The 17,253-nt window shown below is 43.9% G+C and overlaps 1 protein-coding gene across 10 annotated transcripts in view; it reads left to right on the plus strand.

Annotated features, from left to right (window-relative positions):
- The window catches only part of LOC129823064 (receptor-type tyrosine-protein phosphatase mu-like), a 317,242-nt gene that overhangs the window by 223,529 nt on the left and 76,460 nt on the right, over positions 1-17,253 (plus strand). For 5 of the 10 annotated variants that reach the window (XM_055881767.1, XM_055881768.1, XM_055881772.1 and 2 more), the window contains 2 exons: positions 2,083-2,218; positions 6,829-6,858. In XM_055881767.1, the coding sequence (XP_055737742.1) occupies positions 2,083-2,218; positions 6,829-6,858 (166 nt within the window). The remainder of the gene's footprint in view (positions 1-2,082; positions 2,219-6,828; positions 6,859-17,253) is intronic. The other 5 variants (XM_055881769.1, XM_055881777.1, XM_055881774.1 and 2 more) reach the window with 1 other exon arrangement.

Genomic DNA, 17,253 nt, shown 5'->3' on the forward strand with positions numbered 1-17,253 from the left:
GCCCTGGTTATCCAGAGAGCTCTATCTAGTGGTATTCACAATTATATGGAATAACTGATCAATTGATAACAGACATTTGCGTTCTGAGAGACTGCCTGCCTGGTAGGTAAATGCTAATGACTGTCTGTCCCCCTCTGGACTCAACACGGAAGGTCGGCAGGTAGCCTAGCTGTTAGGTCGTTGGGTTTGAATACCCGAGCCAACAAGATGAAAAGAATCTGTCTGTGCCCTTGACTCTAATTGCTCCAGGGTCAGTGTTGATAATGGCTGACCCTGACTGTGACCCTCACACTCAGAGAGTCTCGGGGAGAGTTGTTTGCTCCAGGGTCAGTGTTGATAATGGCTGACCCTGACTGTGACCCTCACACTCAGAGAGTCTCGGGGAGAGTTGTTTGCTCCAGGGTCAGTGTTGATAATGGCTGACCCTGACTGTGACCCTCACACTCAGAGAGTCTCGGGGAGAGTTGTTTGCTCCAGGGTCAGTGTTGATAATGGCTGACCCTGACTGTGACCCTCACACTCAGAGAGTCTCGGGGAGAGTTGGGATATGCAAAAAACACATTTCAATACGACAAATATAAGCACCAATCAGATGATTATTGTCCAAGGACATGGTCAACCTTGGTGTGGAACCTGGAGGGTGGTCACCCTCTCTCCTGGGCCCTCTGTACTCCAAGCCTACCCTCTTCTCTCTCCCTTCACTTCACCCAGACTCACCCTTCGGAGTAAAACAAATTCTTACCGTGGAATAAGCCACCCGTTTGTTGGCCCCCCTATCCGTCACAGCGGTAACAACGATAGTGATGGATGTTGCCTCCCTTTGATTGAAGTAGTGGTGGAGGCGGGGAGGAATAGATTCGTGGTGTCGGGGAAAATTGAACGACGTGTCCTGACTATTTTTCATCCCAAACTCATTTAGTGTGAGGAAATGGATAGTTCATCAGGCCGCGGGTTGACGTTCCATCACATTATACTGTGAACAGGAGAGCAGGAGGCTCCCTCTCTCTTTCTGTCTCGTTCCCTCTTTCTCTCCCCCTCTCTCCTCTAACTCTGTCTATCCCGCTCTCCCCCTTTCATCTCTCTAACTCTCTCTCTCCTCTCGTTTGTTTCTCTCCTTCTCCTCTTCTTTCTCCATCTCTCCTTTCCTCAGAGGGGAAGGTCCCAGTGAAACAGTGGCTCTTCTGAGACGCTGCGAGGGGCCTGGTTATCTCATTGGAACAGATTGGAAATGCCTTGGCCCTCGGTGTGATCACCCGCCACTGCATGCTTGGGGAATAAATTGCTCCCTAGCAAGTAGTCCCCCTTATTTCGTGTTTGTGCGCTGGCGCTCACCACGCTACAGAACATGACCCAGATTTGATTATCCAAATGCAACAGAGGCAACGTGCTCGAGCTCTGTGTCGCCCGAAGACAATGGGTGTGTAAAAAGGGACAGTTAATGAGTTTATCTGGAACTCTCAGGTGCAGGAGCTGAGGCGAGGGCAAATTACTGCTTCATTTAAGGATTGGGGGGAGGGATAGAGGGAAAGATAGTGGTGCATAAACACATAATGCCAGGAGGGAGGCTGAAGGACAGACAAGGGAGTGCACGGCTGAAGTGTAGAGCAGCTGTGGAAACCAGAGAGAACATGCAGCGGTGAACTTCACCGTCGTCAGTCAAAAATCAGTTTCATCACATGGAATTAAATGTAACATGGATAGAGGCCAGCTTAGCATAGTATGAACTGTCACACAGTAAGGCATCCGTTTTACAAGGTTGGTCTTTTCCTGCCATATGGAAAAGGGATTGTACGTTGCTGGAGTTTTCCAACTCCTAAGCACAGTTAGACCACCCGGTAGACTTGAAGACAGCGTTGTCGTAATGAACTAGAACAACAGTGTAGCAATTCCTCTTCTCATTTAAATCCTTTCCCTATAGTGTTACATAGTCAACTTTTCACTGGTAACGGGTGTTGTCTTTACCCTGCATGAGTCCTTGATGAGAAAGAAGTGAATGACGTGACAACCCATAGTGATGATGATGACATGGATCCAAAAATGGCCACCCAGTGACGGTTGTAACCCATTCTCTTTGACCACCAGGGGCTGCGACCAGGAAGCCTGACGCGGTGGAGCCGGAGAAGCAGACGGACCACACGGTGAAGATCGCCGGGGTCATCGCTGGTATCCTCCTCTTTGTCATAATCTTCCTCGGCGTGGTGCTGGTCATGAAGAAAAGGTCAGAGACTCCCAAACTGTCTTTGTACTGTCACCTGTATGGTACAGATGCAGCCACTAAAAATACTATTTCCACGATCTGTGTCATTTCTGTACAGACAATTTGTGTGTGCAATTAGTGTACAACTTTTTAGAGTCTGCAATTGTATACTATGTGTTGCTGTCTACATTAGAGCCCTTTGTCAACACATGAAGAGTTGGTGTATTGAAAGAAGGTTTGAATGTTTCCATGCTCCCTGAGGTCCAGCGTTGCCCTGATACTGTAGATTAACAGGAGACTTGTCTGCATCCTGTAATTACATGAAAGGCCAAATCAAATTAATTCCCTCTGATTGTCCCTTCACCTTCAAAACCCCCTGCATCGTCAACGTCAAGGCTAAATCGTTTATTTGATGACACTGATAAGCACCATTTAAAACTGTTTAATGGCACTGCTATACGTTATGCATTGAAATATTCATACCCCCCCCCCCCCCCCATCCACTAAACAAATGCCACTGTATTAATGACCTCGGTAATGGGAATAGGAAAATATTTCAGAGGCTTATCTTGTGGCAGGAAAAACTAGCAAAGATAAGAGGAAAAAATGTATGAAAGCACTATTTGTTTTCAAAGAGCCAGAGATGCCTGTGGCTGTGTAGCTGCAGGCTAGTTTACATTAGCCCTAGTCCAATGCAAGAGGGAGAGGGGGGAAAGAGGTGGCGAGTGCTACACAGCAGACAAGCATATATTTTTAACCTGGATGCTGAGTAGATAGACAAGCAGATGCTGAGCAGATAGACAAGCGGATGCTGAGCAGATAGACAAGCGGAGGCTGAGCAGATAGACAAGCGGAGGCTGAGCAGATAGACAAGCGGAGGCTGAGCAGATAGACAAGCGGAGGCTGAGCAGATAGACAAGCGGAGGCTGAGCAGATAGACAAGCGGAGGCTGAGCAGATAGACAAGCGGAGGCTGAGCAGATAGACAAGCGGAGGCTGAGCAGATAGACAAGCGGAGGCTGAGCAGATAGACAAGCGGAGGCTGAGCAGATAGACAAGCGGAGGCTGAGCAGATAGACAAGCGGAGGCTGAGCAGATAGACAAGCGGAGGCTGAGCAGATAGACAAGCGGAGGCTGAGCAGATAGACAAGCGGAGGCTGAGCAGATAGACAAGCGGAGGCTGAGCAGATAGACAAACTGCCTCCACACGCACGGGTGTAGCGCAATGGGTGTTTCGGCAGATTTCTCTGGGGTATGTGCTCTACCCTGCTCTCAGTATCTAGAGCCCTCAAACTTTACTCCTCATCTAATCAGGGACCGACTTAGACCTGGGACACCAGGTGGGTGCAATTAATTATCAAGTAGAACAGGAAACCAGCAGGCTTGAAAGTTGTGATAGTAGAATGCACAAGATGCAATTTCTAAATTGGGTAGTGCATCATCAGTTCCTCTTGTCATGTCAGTCATTACATGATGTAGAGAGCTATTTATAACTTGTCAGAAATGTCCAGATCAACTAGCCAATGTCAGCTAGTGTTTTTAGCTAGTTTTTTTTAGCCTCTAGATTTTGTTGTAATGTTTGAGTCACTAAAATATCACATAAATACACATTATACATGGCTAAATGTATTTTTATTGCACGAAAATGAGCTTTTAAAACTGGGGGGGGCGCACAGGATGTTGGAATGGGGGCCCGAGTGAAAACATTCCGGAACCCCTGTTCTAAAGGGTAGTAAAGTGGTTTCATACTGTACAGTTGTCAGTAGAGGTCGACCGATTATGATTTTTTTTCAACGCCGATACCGATTATTGGAGGACCAAAAAAAGGCGATACCGATCAATCGGCCGTTTAAATTAAAAAAATAAAAATAATTTAAAAAATATGTATTTGTAATAATGACAATTACAACAATACTGAATGAACACTTATTTTAACTTAATATAATACATCAATAAAATCAATTTAGCCTCAAATAAATAATGGAGAAGTGTTGGAGAAGAAAGTAAAAGTGCAATATGTGCCATGTAAGAAAGCTAACGTTTAAGTTCCTTGCTCAGAACATGAGAACATATGAAAGCTGGTGGTTCCTTTTAACATGAGTCTTCAATATTCCCAGGTAATACGTTTTAGGTTGTAGTTATTATAGGAATTATAGGACTATTTCTCTCTATACGATTTGTATTTCATATACCTTTGACTATTGGATGTTCTTATAGGCACTTTAGTATTTCCAGTGTAACAGTATAGCTTCCGTCCCTCTCCTCGCTCCTACCTGGGCTCGAACCAGGAACACATCGACAACAGCCACCCTCGAAGCATCGTTACCCATGCAGAGCAAGGGGAATAACTACTCCAAGTCTCAGAGCGAGTGACATCACCGATTGAAACGCTATTAGCGCGCACCCCACTAACTAGCTAGCCATTTCACATCGGTTACACCAGCCTAATCTGATAGGCTTGAAGTCATAAACAGCGCAATGCTTGAAGCACAGCGACGAGCTGCGGGCAAAACGCACGAAAGTGCTGTTTTGAATGAATGCTTACAAGCCTGCTGGTGCCTACCATCACTCAGTTAGACTGCTCTATCAAATCATAGACTTAATTATAACATAATAACACACAGAAATACGAGCCTTAGGTCATTAATATGGTCGAATCCGGAAACTATCATCTCAAAATCAAAACGTTTATTCTTTCAGTGAAATACAGAACCGTTCCGTATTTTATCTAACGGGTGGCATCCATAAGTCTAAATATTCCTGTTGCATTGCACAACCTTCAATGTTATGTCATAATTACGTAAAATTCTGGCAAATTAGTTTGCAACAAGCCAGGCGGCCCAAACTGTTGCATATACACTGACTGCGTACAATGAACGCAAGAGAAGTGACACAATTTCACCTGGTTAATATTGCCTGTTAACCTGGATTTCTTTTAGCTAAATATGCAGGTTTAAAAATATATACCTGTGTATTGATTTAAAGAAAGGCATTGATGTTTATGGTTAGGTACACATTGGAGCAACAACAGTCCTGTTTCGCGAATGCGCACCGCATGGATTATATGCAACGCAGGACACGCTAGATAAACTAGTAATATCATCAACCATGTGTAGTTAACTAGTGATTATGATTGATTGATTGATTGTTTTTTATACGATAGGTTTAATGCTAGCTAGCAACTTACCTTGGCTTCTTACTACATTCATGTAATAGGCAGGCTCCTCGTGGAGTGCAATGTAATCAGGTGATTAGAGTATTGGACTAGTTAACTGTAAGGTTGCAAGATTGAATCCCCGAGCTGACAAGGTTAAAATCTGTCATTCTGCCCCTGAACAAGGCAGTTAACCCACCGTTAACTAGGCCATCATTGAAAGTAAGAATGTGTTCTTATTTGACTTGCCTAGTTAAATAAAGGTGTAAAAAAAAGAAATCTGCCAAATCGGTGTCCAGAAATAACGATTCCCGATTTGTTATGAAAACTTGAAATCGGCCCTAATTAATCGTATAGCTATTGTTCTGTATTTCAATCCAATGACTATTCATTAAATCATGATGACCTTCATGTTTTATTAACCGTTTTTTATTTCAGCAATTCTAATCGGGAATCAGGGACCAAATCACATCAGCAGTGGTTTAGTTGTGTCTTTGATGGTCACACAGTGTATGTGTAAGAAAAAGTAGAGGCTTGTGTCTCAGAGTAATAACTAGTGTCAACATTAGTGTTGTTTTTGTTATTACTGCCCAATGTTCTAGTTTGTTGTTCCTTCTTGGATTGTCAAACAGTACATGTGTAAGAAAAAGGAGAGGAATACGTTTATGAATATTAAAGCCACTGCTGTTGTACAAACAATGTTATTCCAGCCAGTTCCTGATAAACTTGCTCTCTAAACACAGCTCCAATGAGCTTCCTCCCCTCTCCTATTCCTGCACTCGCCCACTCTCCAATAACACTACAGCCCACCTATCATCTCAATAACAGCCTATCACCTTCACTAAGGCGCAGGCTGGCCTTTATTGTCATGGCCTGGAGGCACCTCTGTAGAATGGTCACTAGCTGGCACAGCCACAAAGTCATAAAATATGATTTTAAGCCTAACCTTAACCATACTGCTAACCCTAATACCTAACCATAACCTGAAATTAAGACCAAAAAGCTAATATTTGTTTTCCTACATTTTTAAGACATAGCCAATTTTGACTTTGCAGCTGGCCCATCTAGCGGAAATTGCTCAGTTCTGCCTCTAGGGCAAGACTCATGACAATAAATGTCAACCTGCCACTAATGCACTATGTTACCCACAATTCTCTCCTGCAACACCTGCACACCTGACTTGCCAATCAACAGGTCACTCCGCCCACCCACTGTAACTGAATGTTGTAACTCTGTGGGCCCTCACCCTCTACCCCTCCACGCATGACGTTGTCCCCCCAAGCAACCACCTTGCCCTCACAGTCGTACTAGTAAAAAACGTCACTTTATGCCTCCATATCGTGTTTTTTGGGGGGGGGGTTTCATTTCTATATATTTTTCTCCAGTACATTAATATTTTTCCTTTTCCTTTCCTTCCATTCCATTTCCCCTCCTGTCCCCCACCACTGCTTATATCCTACCACCACCCCACTGGGCAGAAGAACCTATCACTCCTACACTTACTACCTGTAAGTAACCCACTTTGTGACTGAAAACGCTTAGTGCCATGCTTTCTCGATCTGCGACCACCGCCTTTATTTACCATGCATGAAACCTCTTGGTGACTTTTCTCTCCTTTCAAACTGCCAGCCATGGCCTAATTGGTCTAACATTGGCTAGCAGGTAACACCTAGTAGCTAACGGCTAGCAGCTAATGTAAGCTAACGGCTAGCAGCTAATGTAAGCTAACGGCTAGCAGCTAATGTAAGCTAACGGCTAGCAGCTAATGTAAGCTAACGGCTAGCAGCTAATGTAAGCTAACGGCTAGCAGCTAATGTAAGCTAACGGCTAGCAGCTAATGTAAGCTAACGGCTAGCAGCTAATGTAAGCTAACGGCTAGCAGCTAATGTAAGCTAACGGCTAGCAGCTAATGTAAGCTAACGGCTAGCAGCTAATGTAAGCTAACGGCTAGCAGCTAATGTAAGCTAACGGCTAGCAGCTAATGTAAGCTAACGGCTAGCAGCTAATGTAAGCTAACGGCTAGCAGCTAATGTAAGCTAACGGCTAGCAGCTAATGTAAGCTAACGGCTAGCAGCTAATGTAAGCTAACGGCTAGCAGCTAATGTATGCTAACGGCTAGCAGCTAACGTATGCTAACGGCTAGCAGCTAACGTATGCTAACGGCTAGCAGCTAACGTAAGCTAATGGCTAATCTACTCACCTCAAGATCCAATTTGAAGTCCAATTGCCAATATCAAAGTGGAATTGCAAATATTTTGACCAGATCATTTATAAATAATGGTTAACATATATAATTGATCTAAATTAATTGAAAACTGACACTCAAATGAGGCAAAATGCTTCTTTCTAAATTGTGACGACGTTCCAGCCAATGCTGTAGTTTGAAAGGGAACCTTGATCAGTCACTACTATTATAAAACAGTTAGAAAACCTATAGACGTAGATACTACTATATTTGTCCATAAACATAAAAAATGGAGAACTCCTTTTTCTCCTTGTATTGTGCTTTCTAGAGTATTTTGTGCTTTATTGACTAAGAGGGAAACTGTGTTCTCTGTAACCCAAGTAGCATTGCTCCATAACCCGTCCCATGTTCAGAATAGCTGCGCAGGCGTGAGACAGTTTTGTATCCGACACGCCTCTTGGCCTAACCCTGTCCCAGAATCCACCTCAACAGTCAACTCCCATGATCCTCTCTGTCCGTGGTCATTTCGGTGCTGCTCATTTTTTCATTTCTTCTCCATGTTTTAGATCAGTTGTTTTTGAAAGGCACTGTTGACACCATGTAAATTCTTCATCTGTACCCTGGTACAGTGGTGCTAAAAGCCTACTGTGATGGTGACGACAGCTTTGTGTATGATGCTATGCACTCTGTGTATGATGCTATGCATTCTGTGTGGTGGCAAAGGAGCAAAGAAGGGCTGTAGTATTGTGTATTACAGCTATGCATTTTTAAACAGTATATACTTTCTACAACGCGTTTTGTCAAAACAAGCATTGTGATTGGTTGAGATGCGTTTTAAGCCGTCCTAAAACAAAAAGCCATTTACCACGGGAGATGCCTTGGGTCAACTGTGCCAGTTGGTTTAGTATTTCCAACTCTGTTGATTGTTCAGTTCATTTGCTTTGATTGAAAACACGCAATCAATCAACAAATGATGTGATTCCGGGAAGAAACTGTTATTTGAGAGACAAAAAGGATGGCAATCATGAAGGAATGTGAGCTGGCTTCAGTTTGACCTGGTTGTTTTCAATAGAGGGGTGAAAGCTCCGCAGAAGAACCCCTGGCTTGGATTTGAATAAGAGCCTGCTAAATGTCCATCGGGAGAGAACACATACAGTGCCTTTGGAAAGTATTCAGACCCCTTGACTTTTTCCACATTTTGTTACGTTACAGCGTTATACTAAAATGATTAAAAAATATATTTTTAAAATCCTCAGCAATTAACACATAATGACAGTAAATGACAGGTTTTTATACATTTTTGCTAATTTATTATGAATAAAAAAAACATACCTTATTTACGTAAGTATTCAGACCCTTTGCTATGATACTCGAAATTGAGGTCAGGTGCATCCTATTTCCATTGATCATCCTTGATGTTTCTACAACTTGATTGGAGTCCACCTGTGGTAAATTCAATTGAATGGATGTGATTTGGAAAGGTACACACATGTCTATAGGTTCCACAGTTGACAGTGAATGTCAGAGCAAAAACCAAGTCATGAGGTCGAAGGAATTGTCTGCAGAGCTCCGAGACACGATTGTGTCGAGGCACAGATCTGAGGACGGGTACCAAAACATTTCTGCAGCATTGAAGGTCCCCAAGAACACAGTGGCCTCCATTATTCTTAAATGGAAGAAATTTGGAACCACCAAGACTCTTCCTAGAGCTGGCCACGGGCCAAACCGAGCTATTGGGGGAGAAAGGGCTTTGGTCAGGGAGATGACAAAGAACCCGATGGTCACTCTGTCAGAGCTCCAGAGTTCCTCTGTGGAGATGGGAGAACCTTACAGAATGAGAACCATCTCTGCAGCACTACACCAATCAGGCCACATGGTAGAGTGGCCAGACGGAAGCCATTCCTCGGTAAAAGGCAGATGACAGCCCGCTAAAGAACCTAAGCACACAGTCAAGACAATGCAGGAGTGGCTTCGGGACAAGTCTCAATGTCCCTGAGTGGCCCAGCCAGAGCCCGGACTTGAACCCAATAGAACATCTCTGGAGAGACCTGAAAATAGCTGTGCAGCAACGCTCCCCCATCCAACCTGACAGAGCTTGAGAGGATCTGAGAAGAATGAGAGAAACTCCCCAAATACAGGTGTGCCAAGCTTGAGGCATCATACCCAAGAAGACTCGAGGCTGTAAATCGCTGCCAAAGGTTCTTCAACAAAGTACTGAGTAAAGGGTCTGAATACTTATGTAAATGTAATATTTCATTTTTTTTAACAAAACAATTAAGATTGTGTAGATTGATAAGAAGATAAAAAAAACGATTCAGAGTAAGACCTAACAAAGCGTGTAAAAAGTAAAGGGGTCTGAATACTTTACAAAGGCACTGTACATCCCAGATATGATGACATTTTCTATTTTTCTATTCTTGTTATATCCCCCCCTCCCCTCTATATTTGGAGCTTGTTGCTTGGATTTTTAAAGGAGAGGTTTTTTTCTTGGTGACTTCCAGAAAATGCTGTTTGGTTTGTTATGCCCAATTAACTGTCCCATAGAGGGATGAGCGGGATTCTTAAAGCAGGAGATGTGGTGTGTCTTTCATGGCTTCTGACTTTTCTTTTTCTCCTTTCTGTCCCTCGTGTTCTCTCGCATCCTCCCCTTATCTATTTCTCTCCCAGTTTCTGGTTCCCTAGTCTCCTCTCATGCTCTTCCCCTCTTTCTCCTTCTCCCCCCCCCCCCCCCCCCCCCCCCGCACCTCTCGCTCCTTCTTCCTCCCTCTCCCCCCCTCTCTCTCCTTGGCCGTTTAAGGAGGAGTAATATGGTAAACGGTGTGAGATTATGCCTCTCAGTTCGCGTCAGGGCCGCCCAGCCAAGCTCATGTTTAACAGCGAGTCGCTTGCCGCTCGCCTCAGATTGAGCAGTCACACGCACCCAGCGCTCTAATGAAATATTGAATGCAGTTTGTCTTTGATCCAACATGCCATGTGCCAATTACAGCAGAGAGGGCAGAACAGTTGGAGGCAGGGGAGAAGGAAAGAGAACACGAGGTCTCTGAGGAGAGATAGATGGAGGCAATTCACCATTACCTACCTAGCCCTCCTCCTTCCCTGTATCTGTGCAGTATATAAAGTTGTACTTCATTTTATACTCGCTAACTCCAAAGGTAGGCCAAGGCCTGTCCAGTTTTTAAATTAGCGTTACTAATGGTCCATTTCTCCATTGGGATACATTGAAGTGGAACAGATCAGCTAGTAATTGGTACAGTCTATGATACTTTGTTCAACTGGACTGCTATGAGGTAGAAGTGTTGTATTAGATTGGATAAGAGCTATAAGGTAAAGAGCACTACGGTCTCCTATAGCCTGAAGGAGACCGTAGTGTTCTACATCTGAGCTAAATGCTGAGTTTAGGCTGATGCGTCCCAAATGGCACCCAATTCCCTATATAGTGCACAACTTTTACACTTACATTTACATTTAAGTCATTTAGCAGACGCTCTTATCCAGAGCGACTTACAAATTGGTGCATTCACCTTTTAGTAAAACATTGTGCGCTAAATATGTGACTAGGGTGTCATTTGGGATCTAACCTGGCTGCGTGACTAATGCAGAACTGCCAACATCCCTCCATTATTTCCCTGGAAGCCTTTTCTGAAGGCTTGGTAAAACAAGAGGAGTAACTGCCTGGGATGAAGGATGAGCTGAGCGGGACGCTTCCTCTCCATCTTCCCTCCCCGGCGCTCCTTTCTTTCTCGCTCACTCCTATACGCATGCGCGCACACACACACACACACACACACACACACACACACACACACACACACACACACACACACACACACACACACACACACACACACTGAGAGACGGAATGTGTGAGCACTTCCAAGGGAATCCAGAGAGAAGGGCCCATTTTTTAACTGTGAGCTTAAAGCAGCCAGGTGGGGCCCTGCCCACCGCGTGAACAAAACCTTAATTAAATCCTACAAGGAAGGTTTCATGCAGAACAAGAATCAAATTAATTACAACAATGGAATGCTCATTTGTCTGGCTGACAGGCACTGTCATTACGAAGAAGAGCAGGGAATTTGGAGACAGGAGGAGGTGGTGGTAAGAGGGAAGACCATTTGGCCCGTCTGTTGGGAGACTCGACAAGGTTGTCCTTTAACTCCCTTTGTCATTAGGGTAACAGGTCATTCTTGAACGCGGCAAAGCCCAGCGGGGGAATTTACAGGCTGCTAGCCGAACGTTAGCCTTTAGCACACAGCCAGCACGCGCCGCAAATAAGCCGTCCTCTCTGATACTTGTTACATGAGAGGTGGCAGCACTTGCACGCCGCGGCCCTAATAAAGGTGTCTCGCGCACACACACACACACACACACACACACACACACACACACACACACACACACACACACACACACACACACACACACACACACACACACACACACACACACACACACACACTCCTAGCCCTGTTTGTGTGCTAATGGTCGGCGTACACAGACACTGTCTTCACCTCACCACAGTTTACATTCGCATCACCCTGCGATACGTTAATGGCACTCTCCCGCTTCTCATTCGATTAGCATACATAACCCCTAAAGTGCAGGTGTCTCATGAACGGCGTGGTAAGTAATGTTGCCAGACCTCATAAGCAGCCCATTGGAGTGTGTAATGTGATTATAGAATAGCATCTAAGTACTGTTCTGTGTTCAGGTTCTCAATAGAACCTTCACGTTATGTGATCTAACTAGAGGAACTGGAGTAGGATGGAAAACGGGGACTCGTTGTTTGCCTGTTAAAGCTACCGTTTTCCCACGGTCTTAATGAAATGGGTGACTGTTTACAGTTTGATGGTATCAGCAGCCAGTTACTACACCCAACAGTTACTACACCCAACAGTTACTACACCCAACAGTTACTACACCCAACAGTTACTACACCCAACAGTTACTACACCCAACAGTTACTACACCCAACTGCCATTGTATCAGGGGTCGAGGGTCGTTCAGTTGGGTCGTTGTGGAGCACGCTTTTGTGTTGTGGCTCCGGGGCTAATGAAGGCCCGATGTCACACTCTTTCTCTTGGGAATAAAGGATGTGCCGCCGACACTTGTGGCCCTCAGGGTTTAAACTGGTAAACGGTGTCGTGGGTGATTGGAACATTTCTATTAGCTCCCGGTCTTAATTCAGCTCTGCCTCCAGAGTCAATTCAGACTAGATTCATTTGGTTTGGGAGCCCAAAAGAGCTCTTCTCTTTGTGTCGCTGACTTGATCAGGGGTGTTACTGGATCAGCCTCTTGTCTGATGCCGCCATTGTAAGCGGAAGTCAAAGTGCAGATCCAAGTACAAGTAAGAAATTACTGCTCACGCCACGAATATAAAGCCTTTGATTCGGCGACTACATTTCCCATTAATTTTGTGTGTTAGGCTACCGTAGGGGGAGAGCTGGCAATTAGGTGTTTTCATTTCTCTCTCTCTCACGCTCTCTCGCGCACATTTTTGGGGGTTGGCGTGTTTTTCCCCGGTATCTCTGAAGACTGGTTATTGTTTTTTGTTGATTTTCAGCTAGGCAATTACTGTAGCGACACTGTAAATTACAAGTTGTCTTTCTCTCCAATCTTCCAGGCGTTGAGTTCTTTCTCAGTAACCTTGGTTTTCCAGTTGGTTGAATGAATAGAAAAACATACCTTATAGTTGAATTCTAGCTAACATAGTATTAATGTTACACTGTAATACGTGTCCAATCATATCTATGTGCTTGTAGAAGTGCATTTCCATTTTTTTGTGTGAGAAGAGACATTTCCTTTTCCATCAATGACACGACATACTGAAAATGAAAAGGGTTGTATAGCATGTAGCTATCTCTAACTTGGAAACATACTCTACATATCTGTCTAGATAGATAAGCACACGTCTTTCCAAACAGACTTGATGGAACCAACCATGATTTATGAACTGGGTGTAAGCAGCTTGAAATATTAAAGACTAACATGTCATGATTCTACATGAAGGAATAGCAAAGAGTTCTGTCTTCAGAGTCCCTGGTCAAACATCATTAGGTTTAGTGGTATGTTTTATTTTTCAGTGACTTGTTGGTACAAGAGAGTGTACACAAATATGACTGTTAATACATTGCTGGAACAGCCTGTTATTTAGACTGTTGGATAGAGCCCTAGGGTGTTAACAGATAATCCCCACGCCAGCCTGCTGTTTATACAATGAATTCCACTAGCTGGCTCTTTTTGTTTTTTTTGTACGATTTGTTTCGAATGTAGCCTAGATCTCTTATCATGGTCTGACAGTTTCTCTACATGGTTGAATGAATTTGCCTTCACCGAGGTACACTAGCTAGCCAGTGAGGAGGATAGCTAGTCTCGTCTCAGTCTGTCTCTCTCTGTGTGTGTACAGCTCATGTGGAGGCTTCCTCCCAGCATCACCTGCAACACTGTCATTAAACTGTCTGAGTGGTATGGCTTAGTATTTCCCCTCTCCCTCACACACTGTCCCTCCCCTCACGCACCAACAGATCACAGAAACCATCAGGCAGACGTGCTGTTATTTATTCATCTATAAAGACCAATTAAAATTGCAAATGGAGCCGTCTGAGTCAAATCTTTTATAGGTCAACGTTATGAGTATGGGCTGTGTGTTTTTTTTCTTTCTGGTATCGTAGAGAATGTGGAAGATTCATTGAGGTCAGGAATGCTCCAGTTCCTTTAGTACAAAATGTAAATGTGCATTCTTGCAGTGCATTAGGAATGAGGTTTTGATTTTGGCTTTGAAAAACCAGTTGGTTATGATCAAATAGGATAGCCACACACATCAGGGTGTGTCTTGATGTTTTTCTTGCCCAGTAGAACATGTGTAATAGTGAGGAATTTAGCACCCCACCTGTACACTCGGTGTGAAACCTAGGATGCTGTTAACGTTGAGTTGAGGGCTTGTGCTCTTCCCTACCATCCCTCCATCCTTCCATCCCTCCATGTTTCCATCCTTCCATCCTTCCATGTTTCCATCCTTCCATGTTTACATCCTTCCATGTTTCCATCCTTCCATCTCTCCATCCTTCCATCCCTCCATGTTTCCATCCCTCCATCCTTCCATGTTTCCATCCTTCCATCCCTCCATCCTTCCATCCCTCCATGTTTCCATCCCTCTATCCTTCCATGTTTCCATCCTTCCATGTTTCCATCCCTCCATGTTTCCATCCCTCCATGTTTCCATCCCTCCATCCTTCCATGTTTCCATCCTTCCATCCCTCCATCCTTCCATGTTTCCATCCTTCCATGTTTCCATCCCTCCATCCTTCCATGTTTCCATCCCTCCATCCTTCCATGTTTCCATCCCTCCATGTTTCCATCCCTCCATCCTTCCATGTTTCCATCCCTCCATCCTTCCATGTTTCCATCCCTCCATCCTTCCATGTTTCCATCCCTCCATCCTTCCATGTTTCCATCCTTCCATGTTTCCATCCCTCCATGCTTCCATGTTTCCATCCTTCCATGTTTCCATCCCTCCATGCTTCCATGTTTCCATCCCTCCATCCTTCCATGTTTCCATCCCTCCATCCTTCCATGTTTCCATCCTTCCATGTTTCCATCCTTCCATGTTTCCATCCCTCCATCCTTCCATGTTTCCATCCCTCCATCCTTCCATGTTTCCATCCCTCCATCCTTCCATGTTTCCATCCTTCCATGTTTCCATCCCTCCATCCTTCCATGTTTCCATCCCTCCATCCTTCCATGTTTCCATCCTTCCATGTTTCCATCCCTCCATCCTTCCATGTTTCCATCCCTCCATCCTTCCATGTTTCCATCCCTCCATCCTTCCATGTTTCCATCCTTCCATGTTTCCATCCTTCCATGTTTCCATCCCTCCATCCTTCCATGTTTCCATCCCTCCATCCTTCCATGTTTCCATCCCTCCATCCTTCCATGTTTCCATCCTTCCATGTTTCCATCCCTCCATCCTTCCTAAAAATGGTGACAGATGAGATCTTTTCCAGTGAACCCGCTCTTCTTTGAGGTGAAGCCCCTCTCTCACGCTCTCACTCTCTCCCTCTCTCTCTTTCTGCGCTGGCTGACACCTCGTCAGTAGCCCCGAGGCTCTCTTTCTGATGCGCTTCCTACGTGATCAGCCCTACATACAAATACATGTGTTTGTCCCCTGGAGAATCTAGAACAGTCCCCACTCTGTTTTACCATGGGATTTCGTGAGATATGTCAAGTGTAGACGACAGTCCGCAATGATTCAAACTGTTACACGTTGATAGTCCTAGTCATATGTAACACATATTTATGCAGTGTTTGGCGACGTGCATCTCTGACATTCTATTAAAGATGCATTCCTCAACTGAATAATGAGGACATGATGGTGCACTGTGTTATTGTTTCATGTTAAAGACATGGCAGCTTATTGTAATGGACTCAATGTATTGTAATATGGTGAATTATACGGACTTGTTAAGCCAAGATTCATGAAATATGAATTTATGAGTACAAAACGCTTGTTGAAGAATTATATAATTCTATTCTAATTCTATTTATTCTTAGTGTGCGGTTTTCTTTTTTTCCGAATGTCGTTAAAATCCGCTTGATATTCACATTGTTGCAACATGCTTGTTCCACTCCTCTCTGTACCCGTTGCGAGGTTGTAGTGGCAGAAAGGAGAATACAGCTTTGTGAAAGGGGTATAAGTGTTATTTTAACGGGAGACTACAGTGCCTTCAAAGTATTGACACCCCTTGACTTTTTCCACATTTTGTTACAGCCTGTAACACAATACCCCATAAATCAACTCAGGAGTAAAAATATGCTAAGTTACATGGACTCCCTCTGTGTGTAGTAATAGTGTTTAACATGAAATGACTCCCTCATCTCTGTACTCCACACATACAGTTATCTGTTATTTGTGGAGTAGTTATCTGTAAGGTCCCTCAGTTGAGCAGTTAATTTCAAACACAGATTCAACCACAAAGACCAGGGAGGTTTTACAATGGGGAAAATCCAATACAACACTCCTCATATTTTCAAGCATAGTGGTGGCTGCATCATGTAATGCGTATGCTTGTAATCATTAAGGACTGGGGAGTTTTTCAGGATAAAAAATAAATGGAATGGAGCACATGCAAAATTTGCACATGCAAAATCCTAGAGGAAAACCTAGTTCAGTATGTTTTCCACCAGACTCTGGGAGATTAAATCACCTTTCAGCAGGACAAAAACAAGGCCAAATCTACACTGGAGTTGGTTACCAAGAAGATGGTGAATGTTCCTGAGTGGCCGAGTTACATTTTTGACATAAATCTAATTAAAAGTCTATTGTAAGACCTGAACATCGTTGTTTAGCAATGATCAACAACCAACTTGACAGACCTTGAAGAATTTTTAAAAGAATAATGGGCAAATGTTACACAATCCCGGTGTGGAAAGCTCTTAGAGACTTACCCAGAAAGATACACAGCTATAATTGCGGCCAAAGGTAATTCTAACATGTATTGATTGACTCATGGGGTTGAATCTAATCAAGATATATTAGTGTTAATAAAATGTTCTTCCACTTTGACAGAGTATTATGCGTAGATCGTTGACAAAAAATGACAAATTAATTTCAATCCCACTGTGTAACACAACAAAATGTGGAAAAAGTCAAGGGGTGTGAGTACTTTCTGAAAGGCACTGTAGCGATCTCTAATCAAAGGCTACTATATGAAAGGATATA

Source organism: Salvelinus fontinalis, chromosome 25 (genome assembly GCF_029448725.1).
Source record: "Salvelinus fontinalis isolate EN_2023a chromosome 25, ASM2944872v1, whole genome shotgun sequence".
NCBI classification, from domain to species: domain Eukaryota; kingdom Metazoa; phylum Chordata; class Actinopteri; order Salmoniformes; family Salmonidae; genus Salvelinus; species Salvelinus fontinalis.